General features: G+C 37.8%; 3 protein-coding genes across 3 annotated transcripts in view; 1 reads left to right on the top strand and 2 right to left on the bottom strand.

The window, feature by feature from the left end:
- Positions 1 to 14,168, bottom strand: part of LOC133518484 (uncharacterized) — a 237,308-nt gene that overhangs the window by 102,068 nt on the left and 121,072 nt on the right. The window lies entirely within an intron of this gene.
- LOC133518443 (eukaryotic translation initiation factor 2-alpha kinase 1-like) lies at positions 413 to 7,146 on the top strand. The gene is made up of 3 exons (XM_061852129.1): positions 413 to 675; positions 1,812 to 3,154; positions 5,395 to 7,146. Exons 1-3 carry the CDS (start codon positions 618 to 620, stop codon positions 5,725 to 5,727), a joined length of 1,734 nt encoding a protein of 577 aa, XP_061708113.1. The 5' UTR covers positions 413 to 617; the 3' UTR covers positions 5,728 to 7,146.
- Positions 8,030 to 14,168, bottom strand: part of LOC133518441 (uncharacterized protein DDB_G0284459) — a 45,154-nt gene continuing 39,015 nt past the window's right edge. The window contains exons 3-6 of the mRNA XM_061852127.1: positions 13,807 to 14,004; positions 12,986 to 13,127; positions 11,409 to 11,621; positions 8,030 to 8,291 (exon numbers count right to left, since the gene is read on the bottom strand). Coding sequence (XP_061708111.1) covers positions 8,203 to 8,291; positions 11,409 to 11,621; positions 12,986 to 13,127; positions 13,807 to 14,004 — 642 coding nt within the window. The 3' untranslated portion in view covers positions 8,030 to 8,202. The remainder of the gene's footprint in view (positions 8,292 to 11,408; positions 11,622 to 12,985; positions 13,128 to 13,806; positions 14,005 to 14,168) is intronic.

Genomic DNA, 14,168 nt, shown 5'->3' with positions numbered 1-14,168 from the left:
CCAAATAGATCGGTTTTCCGTCCTTTTTAATGCCATACCGTTCTTTTGTCGTCTTGCTTATTCTAAGAGTAGTAGTATGTCACTCCTTTTGAGACTGGTAAAAAGATAATCTCTCTTCATCTGGGCATAACGCAACAAGTACGAGGCGTGTAATGTTTGTTTCTACATCGGTGCTCCCAACTTATGATTTCAAGTTACTTACATGGTTAAATTAATGTTAAAAGGCAGGAAAATAAAAGTTATAGCAATGTTACCTAACCAATATCTGAAAATTTTTGGCCATTTTCTTAGAACACGAATGATCCTATCGAAAACGAAAACAATCCTTTTCGTAATTTTCATTGTACAAACCGTTTAAATTTGAGGTTACGCGCTGGCAACACTAGTAAAAAATAACTTATAAAATAAAATTACAAAAACTCTATGATCAAATCAGTGTCATGATGAAATTATTATGTAGTTAGTGAATTTGTGTGAATTGTTTGTGTTTTGTTACAGTATACCCAGAAAAAACAATGCCGTCTAGCAAAAACTTATAGTTTTTGCAATAAAATGGTATTCTTCTGCTTCAAACGAAAACTTTGCAATCAGTACTTAGGACACAGAACTAATACAAAATGGAAACTAAAAAGGACAAATGGGAGGCTCTCGCCACCGTGAAAGCCTTCGATTTAGGTAAGGAATTTATTTAAGATAATACCAGCCCCTTTTGTTTGAGAACCATTTGTCTTTAATTTTACCACGCAGTCAATATTAACCTTGAACGTTCAGACTAACGGTACGTCTTCGTCACTATCGCGATTTAATTTTAATCCCACAATATAAATAAAGCTACGCCTCGGAATAGTCTAATTATTTTCCCGCGCAGTCAAATATAAATCCTAAAATAAGTCTCTCCTTGAATACAGCAGTCCTGATCCTGATTACCTACCCTAAGTACTTTTTTCATGTGTTCTAGTATTTTCTATCATGGCATATGGTATGACTTATTATATACAATTTTGAATGTGTTTAACTGTAAACTAAAACAATTAAATAGGGTTTTTAGGTTACCTGTATGGTACTTGAGTTTCTCATGAGTTTCCTTAAATATAAAAAAAATTGCATTCACCACTAAATTAATGTAAAAAAAAATTGTTTCTAGAATTGAGTATATGTAACTAAGTAACATTCATTAAAATGGAGTTTTAATTTTAATACTGTCACACATTATTTATGATAAATGGATTCAATGAAACATAAAACTATTGCATCTATACATACCTGTGACCGACCACCCTGCAGGACTCCGCAACTGGTTGCTCCGAGTTGCCGACTGGCTGTCACAATGGTCCCTTAGTGTAATCTGACCAAAACTAAAGTTTTAATGAAGATGGGAGTGAATTATACATAATTCAACCCCGTCTTCAGGACACGAAAAGTGACAAAATTTTTAGAAAAAATCTTAAATGATTGCTTATTAAACATGCCTGCTACTCAATTGATGAGTTTGTGTGAATAACCTTAACCAAAGATAATGGACCCAACACTGTGTGAAACAAAAATTATTATTGATTTTTATCACTACATAGTATAAAACAGTCGCTTTCCGCTGTCTGTCTGTCGCTATACTGTATGCTTAAAAAAACTGCATCAAAATCCGTTGCGTAGTTTTAACGCAACCGATTTTGATGCAGCTTTTTTTTAATAGATAGAGTGATTCAAGAGGAAGGTTTGTATGTATAATACATACAACAATAAAAATATACACATAAATTAAAAGTGGTTTAAATAGATAGCATCAATTTCACTATCCCTTTATCTAATTTCAGGTTTAAATCAAAACAGCCAACATGAATATGTACTGCACCAGAGTATGCAACAAGTAGAAATAGTACAATCAGCTGCCACCACTCCGATCAGTCTCCTCATCCAATCCCTTGTCAAACAGCTATGTGCACTCCTCGAGAAAGACATGACCAGAGCGAACCAACTGTACAACACTATATGTGAGAAGCTACACAGCATGCATCTTATAGATGACTCATACGCTATGGGAGAGTTTGAGGCCATGAGGAGCCAATACCAACGGGCTCTTTATCAACTAGTTACTGTTGCAACTGGTTCTGAAATACCAATTACGATACCAGCTTCATGGCCAATCAATCAACCATCTTGCTTAGAATGGTCTCGTTACCATAGAGAGTTTGATGAATTATACTACATCGCTGGCGGAGGTTTCGGTAGCGTTTTCAAAGCCAAACACAGATTAGATGGAGTTGAATATGCTGTGAAAAAAGTTTTCATCAAGTCTTGTGATGTTGACTCAATAATGACTCATTTGGCTGAAGTTAAAACACTGGCTAGCTTGAACCATCCTAATATAGTTAACTACAAAGCCGCCTGGCTTGAACCGATGATAGAATCTAATGTGGCAAAGAAGAAACGTAAATATCAAATGGACATGGACAGTGATGAATTCTCTGCACTCAACTCCAGTTTGCTATCTTCAAAGCTTAATTTGATTAAGTCTTTTAAAACTCATAACTCTAAAGAACTTACCAAGCATCACAGTCAGTCCGATTTCATTATTTCCTTCAAAAACTCAAGCAGTCAAGAGCAATCTGATAATTCTATAGAAGATTTTGATGAATCCGAGAGTGATGAGGATTCCGATTCTCCTCAAGAAGAGCAAGCCGTTTGCAAACTTTTCAACAGCAAAGAGTACGAGAACTGTTCGAGAGTAAACTTAAAATGGGCCACACTGTACATCCAAATGACATACTGCAAGCAAACACTAAAGCAATGGCTTGACGACCGCAACAACCTCATGTCTACATCCCGTAAGAGCTCTACCGATCTGTCTTCAAGCGATGACCCCGGGTTTGACATTTCACCGGATACAAAATACCCTGTAGCATGGACACATATTGATGTTCTTATAGATATGTTCACGCAGTTGGTGAAAGGGTTAAATTATATACACTCTAAAGGTATTATCCATCATGATGTGAAGCCTTCAAATGTGTTTGTGGCACAGAGCGAGACGGGAGTGCTTGTGCAGTTAGGAGACTTCGGATTGGCGTGTCCACTGCAGCAGTCGCACAGTGGCTTAGCGCTGGGTACACACCTGTATGCAGCTCCAGAGCAGTTGGAGGGACAGTGCAACCCTAAGGTAAGGTTTTATATCCTTATAATCAGTGATCGGCACGACCCGTGCCACATGGTGTCAATGACCTCAATCATTATGTTAATATGGATATTCCCCGGGATTCCAGCATTCGAATCGGTAAAGGAAAATAATATATTCTCATTTCAGTAAGTATATAACGGGGATAAGAATAATGATTTTGTATATAATCATTAATTAATTAATCACAAAGAATGTTACAGATAACAAGTAGGCAAAATACAATATAATTATTAACTCATACAATAAATTAACATGTGTTTTATAGATAAACAATAAATATACAATATAATGTTTATAAACATTAACGTTTTCACCTGCCTGTTGCCTGTATAAAATTATAATAGCAGATCATAATTTTTTCGATGTTTTCTATTTTCAATCTATTTCTTTTTACATTTAAAATCTATTTATATGCCGAAAAACTTCTTTACAGTACGTATGGGGCTACTTTATAGCACTAGTGCGAGAAGTAGCATATTACGTTACTGTGTCGAACATTTAAAGGGCCATATGTACTGTAAAACGTTGTACGATACATGTGCGAATAGGTAATTCGCAACTCGTGTCGATTTAAAACACTCCCTTCGGTCGTGTTTTAATTTATCGCCACTCGTTTCGAATTTCCTATTTTTCGCACTTGTATCGTAATGTACTATTCTACTTCAATTGACGTGAGTAGAGCGAATTCATACAAGCATTCTTCATCAGTTGCGGACTTATTCGAAATTTTATCTGCATAAGTTCTGATGTCATCTAAATCAGTTCATCTAAAACACTTACAAATTGTATATGAGTGCACGTAATATTTTACGCAGTATAAAATAAAACCAAAGTTTATAAATATTTTCTTTAATGAAAAATGATACATTTTATGAGTTTACTAAATATTCTGACTTCTATTTACAAATACATATAACATAACATAACTCTTAATTTTTGCGAATCATGTCATGTCCATATTATTATTTCCTCTTTGAATCCCGCGGTGTGGCACGGGTCGTGCCGATCACTGCTTATAATAATTGTAATTTCATATCTCCTCCTTTGGATTGGTTTTTCTCAAGACTACTAATGATGTTTTTCAAAGAATTACTCTTTTAATAAAGAAGTACATAGATTGAAGAGTCCATAACAAACTTCTGCGTAGGTAACGAGTTCACTTCCAATCAGGTACAAAGTGTAAAGATAAAGTGCCTAGAGTTTTAGATTACATTACACCAATGCTATGCTAAATATGCTCGCTCTGTGTGGCCCCGCCTAATAGGGTTAAAAATGTGGTTATTCTAAACTGTGACCCTCGATGCCGTCAGGATTTTCATAAGGCCCAAGAAATTGGCTTTTTTTTTTAAACGCATTTCTAAGACTTAAATCGACCGGGATATAAACCGTGATTACCTTTTATATTGTTTTTATTGAGCTCCCGATATTTCGACGCAGTTACTTATCTTGTTCACGAGTTACCCGTGAACACAAAAAGACCAAAAATAATTTTTCTCGCCTTTGCCTAATGAAATGAGAATGCGATGTCGCGCCTTATAAAAACTAGAATAGGCATTGGATTCTAAAACACAGCCATAACTGATAAAATATATGTATACAATGTAATAGACGATTCTGGTAGTTTCGTAACATGTAATGTAGTTCCATTATACAAACGTGCGTTTCATTCAACGTTACATACTCCATACTCGTACTGGCTATTGATTGTGCCTCAGAGGTTATGCCCTCATACCTTGAAGGGGTTAATACGCTACCTGTTGTTTTGTGCTGGTGATTACTAATCCAAGGTTGATGAGTACGATGTTTTTTGTTTTATATTTGTACAAAGTAGAATCATTATTGTAAAGACAAAAGCAGAGGAAAAGCTCATTGCAGCACATGTCCATTGCTTATATGCAGGCTCTAAAGGCCTCCACACACGTTGCAACAAATTGCATGCGATTTTAGATAATAGCCGGATAACTAGGTGCAACAAATTTAATCGATCAAACAAATGCCGCAATTTAACATAAATTGCATGCAATTTTTGGTACCTTGGAGGCCTTAATTTGGCGAAAATTTGACATACCATGGACGTTTGGCTATTCAATCAAAAAAGAGATTTATGGTTAAAAGTATACTAAAACTGACGTTCATTATTTTTACATATCATATCATGGACGGCCTAAGGACATAAATGGATAGCAAACATGTATTTTCAAAACCTATTCTATTTTTTCCAGAGTGATATGTACAGCCTCGGCATCATCCTCCTAGAGATGATAGAGCCCTTCAGCACCGACATGGAGCGAGTGAAGACCATCACAGACCTCCGGAAAGGCCAAATACCCGCCCATCTCACTGCCAACTACCCTAAGATAGCCCACATCATCGGAAAACTGGTCCATCGACGCCCGGCTAAGCGACTTGATACTAGGCAACTTTTAGAAGAACTTAAGACTCTATCGGAGAATAAAGATGAAACCATCAAGTCGCTGAGAGAGGAATTGGCTGCGAAGGAAGATGAAATAGCGCAGTTGAAAATGATGCTGGCAAAATTCAGTCACAAATCTTGAAACGTAACATCGAAACACCGACAAGTGTACTTATGTGTGTGAGTGTGTGTTATATGTAATGCTATGTGTGGTCGGAGTGGGTATGTAGATTATTAACTATGAATAGATTGTTAGGTCTGTTTTCTTGCTGAACTGATTGTTAATTTCGTTTGTATGGGACAGACAAATTTATATTTCACATCTCCTATTCGGAAAAGGCTTTTTCTTCTCTGCTAGGAGGGATCAAAGTGCCACTTTCCTGATATAAGACACTTTTTACTTTTGTTTAAATAATATTTTAAAACAATAATTTCCTTACAGGTGATGTGAAAAGCAGTACCTATATGTCACATGGTAGCAAAATTATCACCACCTTGACATTAACACTTGAATCCCTCACTACTCAGGATTCTCGGGACATGCTTCGTTCAGGACTGTACGCCGTAAATATGTAATTTTGCTCCCTTGTGACACAATCTACTATTGCGATGATGAATCCCGTTTTCAATACGACCTTACACTTTCACACACACACTTTCATAGGGTTGAATAGAGACCTAGTTGTTTAGTCTGCGATTGAGTACGATTTTGCAGCACTGAGGGTCGACCACGAACACCGAAATTCGCAAGTTGCGGGCGTCTCTCTCTGTCACTCTAATTACGCCTTAATTGGAGTAAAAAAGAAAGATGCAACTTGCGAAATTCGATTCTCGCGGTTATAGCGCTGACATCAATTCATTACATAAGTATTTTTGGCGTCAGACATCAAACAATCACAGGACCATAGACAATAACCCCCTTATTCATAAACGTGTACTGAAGTTACGATGCCGCTAATCATCGTTTGTCCCTTTCCGACATACTGGTATGATGGAAAGGAACAAACGATGATTAGCAGCATCGTAACTTTAGTACACGTTTATGAATAAGGGGGTAAATCTATAGAAATAAATATCTACATCAGTGTATCAAGAAAGCTAACTTTGATCTATTATAGGCAGAGTGTGCGTGTTAGTACTTATGATTTATTGATATGAACTTAAAGTCATGTAGAACGCCTGCTGGAACCCGTTCACAGGCGCAACAATAGACACCCATGAACCGGTCGCAGTAGGCATACTTAAAGTCTAATTTGGAGTAAACCACGCTCTCAAACGCATTATCGATAACAATATCAATTGGTATTACTATTAGGTACTATAGTTACGAATTAGTAATTGCTATAAAGGTACCTACAGAATTAATAATTATATATGTTTTTCTTATATGTTTATTCTTGAATTATTTGCTGATACTTAATGAAATATTCATAGTTTATCTATATTTTTGTTTGTTTCATAATTACTTAACCTTTTCTTTGAAATAGATCGTAATATTTTACTCACTCCGATCAGTTTTTTTGGACATGCTTTCTGACAATTAATAAAACGACAGTTTTAAGTTATGAATTTTATTTACAAAAACATTAACGCATGTTTATAAATTATTGCCTTATTCTAGTTATATTTACAGTCTTAAAGTAATTCGAATACGGGGCTGAAAGTACCAGTGGTAAATGCTTTTTTGAAACTTGCCCACTGTTTACTTTTTTAAACAGTTTTGATAATCTTAATGTATATTATTCAATACTTTGTAAGAATGTTACTGGGTAAGATGAAATTGTAAACAGTGATAGGTCACTTTTCTAATAATTACTTTCGGTACTCATCCTCAAAAAAACCTTGGCCTCGTCTGTGATGTCTATGGTCTCAAAAACGATTTTTAATTTTACACTATATGACACATGACACTGAGCGCATTATGCCATTTATCATATTTTTTCATTTGTTTGATTTTATTGTTTCAAACATAACACTTAAAATAATTTTTATTTTCCGGTTTTTCATTTAAGTGTCGGTAAATCGTATACATTATATGAGCCATAAACAACAGATGAGCTTTTTTTTAAATCAAGGTGGAGTCTAAGCTTCACTGAAGCTAATTTGGCGGGTAACCTGAAACTTATCTGCCGTCGTAGCTATTTTAAAGTAATTCTAACAAACCATTTACCAATCATAAAACCACGTTACTGGGTGCAAGCAGGTCAAATTAACCCGATTTGTTACTAATTACCAATAAACTTGTTTTCATTCCGAAACTTTTTGTGAAAAAAAGTTAAAAAATGGAAACACTTTAGTATGGCAAACTAGTTTTGTCAGATGGAAAAGGCGGTGAATTTGAAAAACTCACGCGCCTTTTTGTACTGACAAATTAGTTTGCCAAACTATATCTACTTTTTTTAAACATCCCAGCTGCACTAGAAGCACGTTACCGTTACAATCATTTGTCTCTTTCTAGCAAGCGCGTGACAGGGACAAATGCTCTTTAGTGATAAATGGTATCATGCTATCCTCTTCATGTGGCCTGCCCAGTGATTCAAGGTTCAAGCAGATTCATTGTCTATGGTATTTACGTTCGCGCCACAAAGCAGATAAGTTCAGGTTTACAAGATGGCGGCTACAGAATGGTGTCGACCGCGTGAATGACACCGTTAGTCGCCGGGATGTTGTGGGTTATCACCTGCGCGTTGTTCACCTTTATGCGGCCTGCGGACAGAAAGCGAATTATAGTAAAATGGGTACCAATGAAATTACTGAGGTTTGGGCCAAGGTGGAGGGCGTGATTTTGGTTTAAAAACAGTTTTAGACAAACTGAATGGCACAGTATGTATCGCTTCGTGCATTATGCGGTTACAATATTGTCACGGGCTAGGGGCTAGTTATGTACAAAAAAACGTATGGCAAAGTGCAGCACCAGCTGTTAAAAACATTTTCACCTCAGCAGCTCGAACAAGCCTACTTTCGTCACTTCGGGGAGTGATTGACCGCGAGCCAGGAACAATTTCTATGACCTATCGCCTCCCGGCTGAAAACTCTTGTAGTGGTTAACGGTTAGGTATGATGAACCCTCGTGGACGTCAGCTGCCACTCCGTTGGTGGGTTGAGGAATGGCAGCCACCGAAACACGTAAAATAAAAAAAAATTGTCGCCTCCCGTTTGATAATTTGTCAAATGATAGTTCAGATGCTGTTGTTAGTTAAAAAAATCGTCAGCCGGTTATATCGCGGTGGTAAGAACTGCTGGTCGCATGAACATGTACAAAATAAGCGCTATTGTATGTATGTATGTATGTATGTATATACTTTATTGTACATAGAAATAAAAACACGAAAAACACAGTTACAGAGTAAATTAAATACAACAAAGGCGAACTTATCCCTGTATGGGATCTCTTCCAGTTAACCTTTGAGGAAATGAGTAAAACAGAAGTAACGATGAATGAATGACAAACACAAACAAAAGTGTACAATCACTGAAATTAATGAAATGCACGTTTTGAATACACATTGATACAAATATACATAAATAGAAAAATAACCATAAAATAATGCATACATATATATATAAATAAAAATAAATAAATATTCAATATATAATATAAATAAATATGAATTCGAACCAGAAAAGTAAAGGAAATTAAAAAAGTAGAAGTACTCCAAAGAACTAGGAAGTCGTAACCAAAGTATCGGAAAGCCACAATTTTTTAAGCTTCTCCTTGAGTGATGCTACAGATTGGGATTGCCTCACGGACACCGGAATCTCGTTCCATAACTTGACGGCATGGACAGTAAAGGATTTCTTGTATGTGCGCGTCGTATTGGAAGGAATCGTGAGTAAAAGATTGGTGCTTGATCGAAGGCGATGACCACTACCAGCAGCTAAATAACTAAACCTTTCGGAAAGGTAAGGTGGCGAAGCAGGATTAAATAGAACATTGAAAAGCAATGATAGGACATGCACATCTCGTCGACGACGAATCGGAAGCCAGCCAAGCTGAGATCGAAACTGGGATACATGATCAAACTTACGTAGACCGAAAATGTATCGAATACAAATATTTTGCAATCGCTCGAGTTTGTCCAGTAACTCCTCACTAAGGTCCAAGAAAGCAGTATCAGCGTAATCTAACAACGGGAGTAAAAGTGAACATGCGAGAGTTATTTTGGTTTGAAGAGGAAGGAAATTTTGAAGACGCCTTAGTGAGTGGAGAGACGCAAAAAGTTTATTGCTAATGTCAGAAACATGAGCTGACCAGGACAAGGTTTGATCAATGATGATACCCAAGTTCTTAACTGTAGAAGAAAAAGTATTCCTTTTATGATAGCAAAAACAAATCATGAAACGTTGCATGTAGCATTTCATCAGGCGTAATCGCCTAAAAAGCCATCAACGGATTACGCAATTTACACATTACGCATACTTTGCCGCACATAAAGTGGTAGGCGCGTATTTTTTACACGTTCATTTTACAACTGACGGTAATTCCACCGCGATACAACCGGCTGAGGGTTTTTTAAGTTTAAAACAGCATCTAAACTATCATCTGTCAAAGTATCAGCCGGGAGGCGATGACTGACGAAATATGCTCCTGGCCCGCGGTCTATGACGAAAGTGCCCCTTTCCTCACTCCAGGGAGTGAAACAAGTCATAATGATGATGCCTTTCATTCATGAATGTAAATAAATGTGGTTAACTTTACATGATGTTGAATTTTCTAAACCTTTAATATGTTCTCACTACTGAGGTGAAAAGTTGTATGTGTCACACGAGAACAAAGTTCTTTTACATCTCGCAAGAAAAGCCAACTTTCCTCTCTTGTTGCCCAAATAACTATTGCCTTCCCTTGCTGAACCAGGAAGTTACGTCGTTGATTAGGGTCAGATCAAGATACGTTGGCAGCGATTTTGATAGCAAGTGTCAAGTAAACGTCATAATTTCATAGAAGTGTCCAACTTGGAGTGTAGATTTAAGATGAGTGAAATCTCTTATGGTAGACCTGTTGCAAAAGTGTCCAGCTGTCAGCTATAAATAATAGTTCCAAATCTCCCCAGAGTAGCGCTAGAGTAGCTAAGAACCTAGGCGTTATTGACGGAGTGAAGTGCGCTGTCTATGATTTGGTTTTTTTTTTTCAAGTTTTCTAGGTATTGTAGCGCCACCTAATATTTAAGGTTTTTTGATGACACTTTTTGGTACATGGAGATTTATTTCCTTAACTCCACCTTCCATAAGTTGGACGTTTAAAATAACCCGTGCACCGTCTGGGCTATTAAAATCGCTGGCAACTAATCTTTGTTTGATTCTAGTTAAGTTCTTCTATGTCCCAACACCTCCATCAGATTTTTTTAAATGTTTTTATCCGCGTAAAGCGAGCATATAATATTGCGTTGTGTTTCATCTTTGTGAAAAATATGTCAACTTTCGTGTGGTCTTTTTTTAATTTATTTATTCAGGATTACAACAGCTTATAATAATTACATGTGCAATTTTAAATTTTAAGTGTATAAAGCCAATTACAGTAATCCACAAGGTCAAATCGTGATCTTAGTAAATAGTTAAGAAGATAAATACAGAATAGTAGGTATACATTAATGAACATGATTGAGCACTTACTGAGACACAATTAGCTTTTCATAGTATCTGACAAAAGTGTCCCATAGTAGTGACCTAGTGATACACTAGTGACACATCAAATTCTCAGAAGCGTCTACTATAGCCTGGTGGCCAGGCAACTAGCGTCCGCGTAGCACTCTAGTCTGAGTAGCGCTCGAGTTCTATTGCAACTCGGGGCTACGCTAGCTAGTAATGAAGATAGACAAGACTCACCAGCATTCTTCTGTAGCGTGAGCGGCGTGGCTTCTTCCATGGAATTCCTGAGCTGATAATACCGCATGCCAGCGCTATATAAGGTTCCTGGCAACACGTGGCGCGCTACTAGCGCTCGTGCAGCGCTCTTTTCTGAGTAGCGCGCGAGTTCCGTGGGAGAGACGCGAGCGAAGGCTGCGTCGGTGGGGGCGAATACTGTGTAGGTTTTGCTTTCTGGAAAGAAAAAATGTCTCTTCAGTGTTCAACATTTGTTTTCTTATAGAACAGGACATCCGCTTTAGTCAATAAAGAAAAAACAAGAGTGCTTCGCGAGTTATGCGTGATTCATAGGTACTAGCAATGGGGAGAGACTTAGCGCGTTCGGGCATTCTCGGCTCCGTTCGGCTAGCAATTTTAGGGTTGGATCAATTAGACGTCCCTTTGCGTGCACAACCACAAATAATGACTTGAATTTTGACAACCCTAAATAGCCGAAAGGGATAGTGCCATACATTAGAAAGAGACAGCATGATTTGTCCCTGAATCGCTGTCAAACTTCGGTTATGTCACATAAAAAATTGTTACAAATCACTACTTGAACTAAAACAAAACACTACATGCACTCTTCGAGTAAGTGCGGGTGGAAGGGGTTTATCTATCCTGCTCGCACGCGATAGCGCGACACCGCTCGGCGGGTGACGCGCTGTCTCCGTGCCGTGCCGTGCCACGCATTTCGAGCGAGAAAAATAGATTTTAAATTATTATTTGGTGTGTTTGCAAAAGCGGGACAATTTCAGCCTCGCGGGGGACACCGAGACAGACTGCCTGAAAGCGGGACTGTCCCGCCCAAAGCGGGACGTATGGTCACGTTAGTTATGTGGGAAGTGTCATTTCTGTAAGGTAGTACTATTATTTAACCTGTGGCACTAGCGCTTTATGACGACGTTTACCGATAACGAGGATAACTGAACGAAGATTACCTAATAAATACTAAGGTCAACGTGGAGAAGATATATAATAATACATTGCGCAACGAGAGGGGTAAGTGAAATTTTGGATATGAGGGTGGAATTAAAGACCCGAGTTTGCAATATTCTTACCCCCGGAGTTACACACAAAGTTTTTCATCACCCCTGCGAAGAAAAAACTAAATTTTGAGCGAAATAATTCTTAAATACGGTGATATATCAGACATTCGTCCGCCATTTTGTAATTTCTTGACAGGTTAGGCATCGAAGGCACAGACTTATTCAGCGTTCAGCCACGATTGAAAACTATGTAAAAATATTTTAAACGTCTGTTAAATTAATCAAATTAAATAATTTTAATCTTCATGGACAAGAAAGACATGCTAGGGTTGTCATACGTCCCGTATATACGGGACTGTCACCGTATTTAAGTATCGCGTCCCGTATTTTTTTCCGTCCCGTTTTTGTCCCGTATATCAATACCGCTACAGAATTGGTCACAAACATTTATGGCAACCCTATATATGGCTAATATGCTAGCACGAGTACTTAAGTACAATAGTTATAATAAAAACAGGAAAATTTTCCCATAAAAAAGGTACCTATTAATGAGATCTTAAGTATCTTTACCTGAAAGAGTATCCGCGAACCCGCTCGCATGTATGGCCTTTAAGAACGTGGTAAATCGCCTGTCTCTGTCAGCTTGCAAGGTCTGCACCAGGTCTCCAACGGGCAGTGGGAACATTACTCGGTCTACTGCGTGCGCGATGCCCTGAAAGAGATAGACACCTAATGAGAATTTGTAGGTACTCAGTATTTAGTAGATAGTCCTATGATAGTTTCAAAGTTGTAAATATCTTATCCAAATGGTTTTGGAGTATTTTGACAGAACAAGTCAGAAAACAGAATTGATGATAAGATAAATGCTAATATAGTTTCTTTCAATTTCACATTTTGTAAGTCATAGCCGATAACTCTGTAGTAAGGTACCTACTAGTAGTAGACATACGTAGTACCTACATAACAACTTGACTCTCGGCTGGGCGCTGGTGTAAGATGGCGTCATCGTAATTGCATCTTTGAAGAAATATCGAACATAGAAATGCAGCACTCTAGCTCTATTGAGAGTTGCCACCCAAACTTCGTTGCACTCGACTTCGTGAATGTTATTATTGGAGGTTTACCCTCAGTTGGGCGAAAGATACTCCAGTTATTTGGACTTGGAGTGACTTGACGTTGACTGCTTTGTTAATCAGGTATTTGAGCTACAATTCACAGTACCTGGTCAACTAATGGCTATAGAATAACCCTGAGGTAGATAACAGGCACTTATCTCGATTTGGAAATAGGAAATCAATGTCAAATGCTCCGGGGTCAACATGGTTAGTTATCTCATTTATGGTGTACTTGTACAGTTGGTATACATTCGTTAAATGACCATGGATACATACCTGCGGGATATGTATATCCTTCTTCTCATCCAGAACTCTGGCTCCATTGATAGTTGTCACCCGAACTTCATTCCACTCCACATCGTGCATGTCATACTGGTTGACCCTCAGTTGGGTGCCCGCGAGAGATACTCCGGTCATCTCGTCTTGGAGGGAAGCGATGTCAAATGCTCCGGGGATGACGTGGTGCAGGAGCAGCTGCGAAAACAGAATGAGAATTATGTATTTTGCGGGTTTTTTCCAGATGTTTAACCTCGTGTATCATAAGGACCCTGATCGGATTTTTTGTCATCTTTTTTTTTGAGAACGATTTTGATATCTTTTATTATGACGGGCAACTATGACTTTTTTTAATAAATTAA

The sequence above is a fragment of the Cydia pomonella genome, chromosome 5 (genome assembly GCF_033807575.1).
Source record: "Cydia pomonella isolate Wapato2018A chromosome 5, ilCydPomo1, whole genome shotgun sequence".
NCBI lineage: Eukaryota > Metazoa > Arthropoda > Insecta > Lepidoptera > Tortricidae > Cydia > Cydia pomonella.
Note: the sequence above shows the minus strand (reverse complement) of the source record. Positions and strands in the feature narration are given on the sequence as shown.